At 37.9% G+C, this 7,507-nt stretch overlaps 1 protein-coding gene across 4 annotated transcripts in view; it reads right to left on the reverse strand.

Annotated features, from left to right (window-relative positions):
• The window catches only part of abhd18 (abhydrolase domain containing 18), a 96,417-nt gene that overhangs the window by 37,680 nt on the left and 51,230 nt on the right, over positions 1-7,507 (reverse strand). For all 4 annotated transcript variants that reach the window (XR_006309064.1, XM_043674179.1, XM_043674178.1 and 1 more), the window contains 2 exons: positions 6,267-6,294; positions 3,160-3,298 (listed from right to left, as the gene is read on the reverse strand). Coding sequence is in view for 3 of the 4 variants with exons in the window: in XM_043674179.1 (XP_043530114.1) it covers positions 3,160-3,298; positions 6,267-6,294 (167 nt within the window). In the remaining variant the exon portion in view is untranslated. The remainder of the gene's footprint in view (positions 1-3,159; positions 3,299-6,266; positions 6,295-7,507) is intronic.

Here is a 7,507-nt window from a genome sequence, read left to right on the forward strand (position 1 = left end):
ACTCTCCCACTGTACTCTATGCTACTTTCTCCCCATCCCCCACCCTCCTCTAGCTTATCTCTCCACGCTTCAGGCTCACTGCCTTTATTCTTGATGAAGGGCTTTTGCCCGAAACGTCGATTTCGCTACTCCTTGGATGCTGCCTGAACTGCTGTGCTCTTCCAGCACCACTAATCCAGAATCTGGTTTCCAGCATCTGCAGTCATTGTTTTTACCACCCTCCTAGCCTGTCCCTGTAATCCTGCATTTCCCAAGTCTAATACACATAGTCTGTGCATCCCTGGATATTACAGGCAATTTAGTACGGCAAATCCACCCAAACTGCTCATCTTGGGACTGTGGGGACCCGAAGGAAACCCCACAGACATGGAGAATGTGCAGACTCCACAATGACAGTTGCCCAAAGGTGGAATTGAACCTGTCCCCCTAGCACTGAGAGGCCACAGTGCTAACCACTTAGCCACCATACCTCTCTAATGACACTACAACAGACTAGTTTTTGTAAAAAAACTTGTTTTCAGTAACTGGTCATGTTTCCAATTTGCCTGGAAGACGAAAGTGGAAAAGCAAAAGGGTCAATAAGAAGTTATTTATGATGGGTAGGGAGAACAGAAGTAAATGGCGCGTGGTTCTGTTTTAAAGCAGTTGACATTAGCACAAACTGAGAAGGAGAGAAAGCTGCTAGATGCAAGACTCCAGAGGTAAAGAATATTAGAACTCTTTGAGGTAGTAACAAACAGGTTTAAGTAGAGGGAAGAAGTGCATTTAATAAGTTTGGATTTTTAGAAGGCTTTTGACAATGTACCACACATTAGGCTACTTAAGAGGCCCTGATGTTGAAGGTGGGCATTTTCAGGCTAGAAATCTGCAACTAATGGTATGCTACAAGGATCAGTGATGGGGGCACAATTATTACAATATATATATTAATGATTTGGATAAGGAAAGTGAATAGTCAAGTTTGGGGATGACACAAAAATAAGTGGGAATGTAAGTGATGAGGATGACACAGAATCTGCAGAGGAATATGGGCAGGTTAAGAGTCGGTTAAAAACTTGGCAGAAGGAATATAATGTGGGGAAATATGAGGTTATGCATTTTGACAGAAAGAATACAAAAGCTGAATATTATTTAAATGCAGAAAGACTGCAGAAAGCTACAAAAGAGAAGGATTTACAAGTCCTTGGCTATGAATCGCTAAACGTTCACTGGGTAATAGGGAAAGCAAATGGAATGTTGACCTTTATTTCAAAGGGAATGGAATATAAAAGTAGAGACAGTTTGCAAAAAGCACTCATCAGGCCACAGATGGAATACAGTAAACAATTTTGGTCTCCTTATTTAAGGAAAGATACACCAGCTTTAGTAACCGTCCAAAGGCGGCTCATTAGGCTGATGTCTGTCTTATGAGGGCAGGTTGTGTAGATTGGGCCTCTCCTTGATGGTATATAGGATGAGCAACAACCTTATTAAAACATGCAAATTATTAGAAGACTGAACAGGGTAGATGCAGAAAAATTATTTCCCCCATGGGAACGTCCAGGACTACAGGGCATTATCTCATAAGGGAATCATATATTTAAGACAGATGATGAGAAATTTCCTCTCCAAGGGAGCGAATCTGTGAAATTCTCTACCACAGAAGGCTGTTGAAGCTGAGTCATTGAAGTCTACTGAAAGCTGAGATAAACAGATTTTTAATTAGTAAAGGAATCAGGGGTTATATGGAAAAGGCACAGAAGTGGAATTGATAACTAACTGGTGCAGCAGACTCAATGAGCTGAATGGCATATTTCTGCTTCTATGTTTTGTAGTGTTGGAACCAGAATTCAGACTCAATGAGTTCACATTCAAGTCATTCATGTTGTTTTGGGGTTGAGCTGGGAGTTGATAACCATGCAACGGTTGAAGGAGGTCTGAAAGGACAACTATACAAGAGCAAAGAAAGATGCAATCTCAACCCTTGCATGAATTTTTGAAACAGTACTCAGATCAAATAGTTAATTTTCCAATTAATGAGTTATTAAGGTATAAGTCAAAAGGGTGTAAAAGGAAAGTTGAGTTAAGAAGTTCAGCTTAGAGAATAAATAAGCGTTCATTCTACTTTTAATATATCCACTACTTAAAGTAGAATATAATTAATAATATTTGTTCATTGACGTCTGTTTAGATGTGTGTCTTGTGGCTTAATTTATTTGGTAAAATTTGGGTTTTCAGATTTCCAAATAAAAATGTTACTAGTCTCTCCCAAGATCTTTAGCTCTGAGTAATGCATAACTAGTCAAATATCTTATAATATTAATTCCTCTTGTATCCATTGCATCATTCCCACTTTTCTGGCCTGCTCATGTTAATGTTGTTCCTATTTGATAAATCAATCAGGTTTTCTGCTCCACTACTGTGCCCATCCAAATCTACACATTTCTGTACACTGATGTCTAGTCTTTAACTTCTTCTGCCTTTATTCCATTCTCTCCTCATCCAGCAATCCCTATCACTGCATCCACTCTGCAGGTCCCCAATCTTCTCTTCAGTTTGATGCAAAAGTCTAAATCCTTCATGTTTGTAATTTAAAAATACAAACATTTTTGCAACATGCACTACAATATTCAAGATTTTTCTTACATCGTTAAAATACTATTTTTCATACTTCTACAAAATTCCACCAACTAAGCTATTTCAAGGAGATCTAGAATATGTGTTAATGATGTTAATTGCATACTAATTTTCAATACTTAGGAAAGAAGTGGGGTACATTGGCCTAATGGTGAAGTTGAAACGCCAGATGAAGCTAAGCTAAGTGAGCAGAGAGTCCAGCATTAAAGCCCAAGAGGAAGTACCTACGGGAAAATCGAACCAAAAGAGAATGGCAAAATACAAGGGCCTGGGAATCAAAATAGAATTGCTGAATCTGACAGCTAAAGTATAAGTCAAGAATAGAGAGGCTAGGTATGGAAGGGTCAGGTAGTAGGGATTCGCATCTAACAACTAAATGACCAACAGGTAACAAATCATTCATCCCAAATGATAGTTAAAGAAATACAAAACTCGAAAATGAAAATTACTTCGCACAGTCCATTTGCAGTACTTTCAACCTTTATTTCCTTCAGATAGACATGTTCTCATCTTTATACAGCTTTATGAAATGGTGAAACTTACATGACCTCCCATTGATATCCCGGTCATTCCTAGAGGTCCATAACCCCCTCTCTCCAACCAATGAAGAATTGCCGCAGACTCCAGGACTAGAGCTCCTCCCATTACAAACAAATCAGAGACATTCCTTAAACTTGACCTCCTGTCCACAGAAAATAAGATGGAACAATCGAAAACTGGATCCATTTAATTGCAACTTCAAGATTTTTTGCTACAAACCATCTTGTTATTATCAATATAAAGATCAATAGAAATCTCTGAAAAAGTTTCCCTTTCTTGAAGATACAAACATATGATGCTTTATGGTTCACAGATTTTCTTCTATACCTCAAGAGGCCATTCTTGAGGCACGAACATAGACAGCGATCTAGACTAACTGACTATAACACAGGCCAATATTGAAGCGTTCAGCCTCTTCCTATGTGATATCATGGGCCATAGAATGGTGGACAATGTCAGCGAGCTGGCTCACTTTCCAATCTGATTTCAGATATGTAGAAGCAACTGCACCACTTCTGTTGTCATGAAAACTACTACTCTATGGCTAATATAGAAATTCTGAACTCAGATCTTTCCCAATATCCAAAATAAAATTTACATAATTGCTGAAATGAAGGATTAAAGTCACAATTTCTTTCTCTTACATTAGATTTCATAAAGGATTAACTCTGTTCATTTTGTTAATCTGTTCAGTTCACTTACCTCAACATTGATCCAGATATAAACAGGCAACTCAATTTATCTGAATCTTCACAATTTGTAATGCTCTGCAGAGATGAGAATTGGAAACTATGCTACCTAGAATATAGTCAAACAGATCCCCAACACAAAATGCTAACAGTACTGATTATATCCAATTAGAAATTCCAGAGATCCCTGATCACATTCACCTGATGGAGGAATAGCGCTCTGAAAGCTTGTGATTTTAAATAAACCTTTTGGACTATAACCTGATGTCGTGTGACTTCTGACTTTGTTCACCCCAGTCCAACACTGGTACCTCCACATCATGGCTAGCAATAATAAAAAAAGTTCATCCATACAATGCCACTTCTTTGGTTTACTGCGAGTTTAAGCTGATGTTCTGACCTGCTGAAAGACAGGGGATTAAGTCCTAAGTTTGCAAATCAAGCATCAAAAATTGAGGCATCAAGCTTGAAGAACAAAATTTCCTGCTCAGTACAAAAGTTGTTCTTTGTTTTTCTCCAATTTTACTTATTGAAAGAGACCACAATCTGGAGAGATTCATGACAAAATAAAACACAGGAACTGATTAAGAATTTCAACTATCCATTGTTTTAAAAATTAGGCTTAAATTGAGAACAGAGCAGTTTGGGGGTAAAACTAATTATCTCACAATAAGACAAGGGTTATGAACTGATAGAAATCTCCCAGCCCAAGCATATACAGATGCATAATCAATAACAGAAGTAAAGAGAAAGTAGTATATCTTAGCATAACATGCTATGATAAAGACTTACTATAAGTTATCATTTAGAATTTTGGATTTTAAAGTCGAGGCAACTTTTGATTTTAGCAGCAAAAGTCAAAGTCATATTTGAGTTCAAATACTATTTCCAAGAAAGCAGGTAACTTAAGCTAAATGAGTAAATAAACTATCTGGCAAGTTAATTGATGTGATATTTGCAAATAGAGCTTTTGTGACACACAAATGGGAAGAGTAAGGACCACAGTTAGGTTTCAGTCGAGAATAACAGTTTAGTTGTGGCAGACCAGATTTTCACAGCTGAAACAGTTTTAACCTAGTTTTAGTATTTAAGCAGACAAGAATTTCCTTACATTTCAGTTAGGACAAGTCAGTGAAGTAACCGGTGTCATTGTATTTCAGAGAAAAACAATAATATAGATTAGATTAGATTAGATTAGATTCCCTACAGTGTGGAAATAGGCTCTTTGGTCCAACCAGTCCACACCGACCCTCCAAAGAGTAGCCCACTCAGACCCATTTCCCTCTGACTAATGTGCCTAACACTATGAGCAATTTAGCAAGGCCAATTCACCTGACCTGCACATCTTTGGACTGTGGGAGGAAACTGGAGCCCCGGAGGAAACCCACGCAGACACGGGGAGAATGTGCAAACTCCACACAGACAGCCAGTCACCAGAAGCTGGAATCGAATCTGGGATCCTGGTGCTGTGAGGCAGCAGTGCTAACTGTTGAGCCATCGTGCCGCCCAATATAGAATTCACAATATAGAATCACATCTATTCAGGTGTAGAAAGTCACTAATAGCAAATGCTTGTAACTTCAAGAGGTAAGAAAGAAATTGAAGGATTAAGATAGGAGTGACTGTGTCGGATATTGCTGGGAAAAGGTTGAATCTTTATTATTGCTATTTAGGTTATGATCTTTCTAAATTGTCACGCACACAAAAAAAAATCTTGTTGTCCTTTTCATAATAGAATTGTGCTCTTTGTTTCCAACAACATTGGCAGCCTTACATCAACATGTTCAGCGAGCGCACACCACAGTAACCAAACTGCAAAAGAAAACTGATGATCTATAACAACAAGCAGAGAGACTGAAGAAACTCAGTAGGTCTGGCTCTCCATATCTTTGGAGAGACAAGATTTAACATTTCACTTTTATTATTATGATCCATCAAATCAGATTTCACTCCAAGATCTGAAAGTCTTCTGTATCACCATCTGCTAGGATCATAATAATATCCAATTTTATCTCCTAAAACATAATGTTTAGGAAAAGTGAAATTGAGAATCAGGAGAATTTTCTCAAAATCAAAGAAATTAGTTGTCTTGCAGGTCCTTGACATTGACACAAATAGGAGTGATGGGTCACCTTGGGGAAATCCTAAGCACATTAAGACAAAATACTGTAATTCGATTTCTCAGAAGTAATCCAAAGGAGTTAAAGAATTGAAACATTAAATGCCTAAATACCAAAGAATGAAGATTCTCATTTAGAATTATGTCCATATGCAAACAATCTAGCACTTCAGCAATAAGAATTATCAAAACTTGAGCATGGTTAGGGAAAAGCATAGTTGTTCAATTTCCTGGGAGGAGAGAGAGGGATTAAACACGAACAGATACAGGAGTACTGGATCACTAATTACTAAAATACTTACATTTGATCTTTAGGCTTTCTGTAGCCATGTACAATTACTGTCAAGGAAAGTAGTTCATTCAATTATATATAAGAGATAATGGACTTAAATACATTTTAAAAGACAATAAACAGACAAAACATATATCAATAACTCAGATCAGAAGACTCAAGTATAATCTATCTAATTTGCTGACAATAAGATTAGACGGGTAAATTTGAGGTGGACTCAGACTACAGAGGGATAAATAGGTTGGATGAATGAGTAACAAAGTACATAGTAGATGGAATACAATGTGGAGAAGTGTGAAGCTATCGACTTTGGTGGAATTTTTTTTAAAAAAGCTTTTCGAATGACGAGAGATGGAAAACTGATTGCACTCATAGGGACGTTGTTCTCATATGTGGATCACAAAATTAACATTTGGAGCAGCAAACTAATTAGGAAGAAAAACAGCAGATCAGATTAAGGGTGGATTGAGGTCTAAAGGCAATTTTTAAAAAGTCTGACAGCAATTATACAAGATAATGATGAGGGTACACATGGAATAGCGAACAGGAACAGGCAATTCAGCCATTTGAGTCTGTTCCACCATTCAACGAGATCATGGCTGATCCGTGGCCTAACGTCATAAAGCTGCTTTTGGACCAAATCCATTAATGTCTTTACTTAACAAAAGTTTCTCAAATTTAAAATTAACTATCGATCTGGCATTACATGCTGTTGGTGGAAAACAGTTCCAAACCTCTACTACCTTGTGCGTGTGGAGGTGTTTGCTAACATCTCTCCTTGACAGTCCGGCCCTAATTCTCAGACTATGCCCCCGAGTTTTAGAATCCCAAACAGTGGAAATAGTTTATTTTTATCTATCCTGATTTTTTTTTTGTTAATTTCTTGAAGACTTCAATCATACCACACCTTAATCTCCTAAATAGTTGAGAAAACGGGCCTAATTTATATAATCGCTCCTCATAACTTGAGTCACAGATGTACAACATGGAAACAGACCCTTCGGTCCAACTCGTTCATGCCGACCAGATATCCTAACCTAATTTAGTCCCATTTGCCAGCACTTGACCCATATCCCTCTAAGGAGAAAGTGAGGTCTGCAGATGCTGGAGATCAGAACTGAAAATGTGTTGCTGGAAAAGCGCAGCAGGTCAGACAGCATCCAAGGAACAGGAGAATCGACGTTTCGGGCATAAGCCCTTCTTCAGGAATGAGGAAAGTTTGTCCAGCAGGCTAAGATAAAAGGTAGGGAG

Source organism: Chiloscyllium plagiosum, chromosome 32, assembly GCF_004010195.1.
Source record: "Chiloscyllium plagiosum isolate BGI_BamShark_2017 chromosome 32, ASM401019v2, whole genome shotgun sequence".
Taxonomy (NCBI): Eukaryota; Metazoa; Chordata; class Chondrichthyes; order Orectolobiformes; family Hemiscylliidae; genus Chiloscyllium; species Chiloscyllium plagiosum.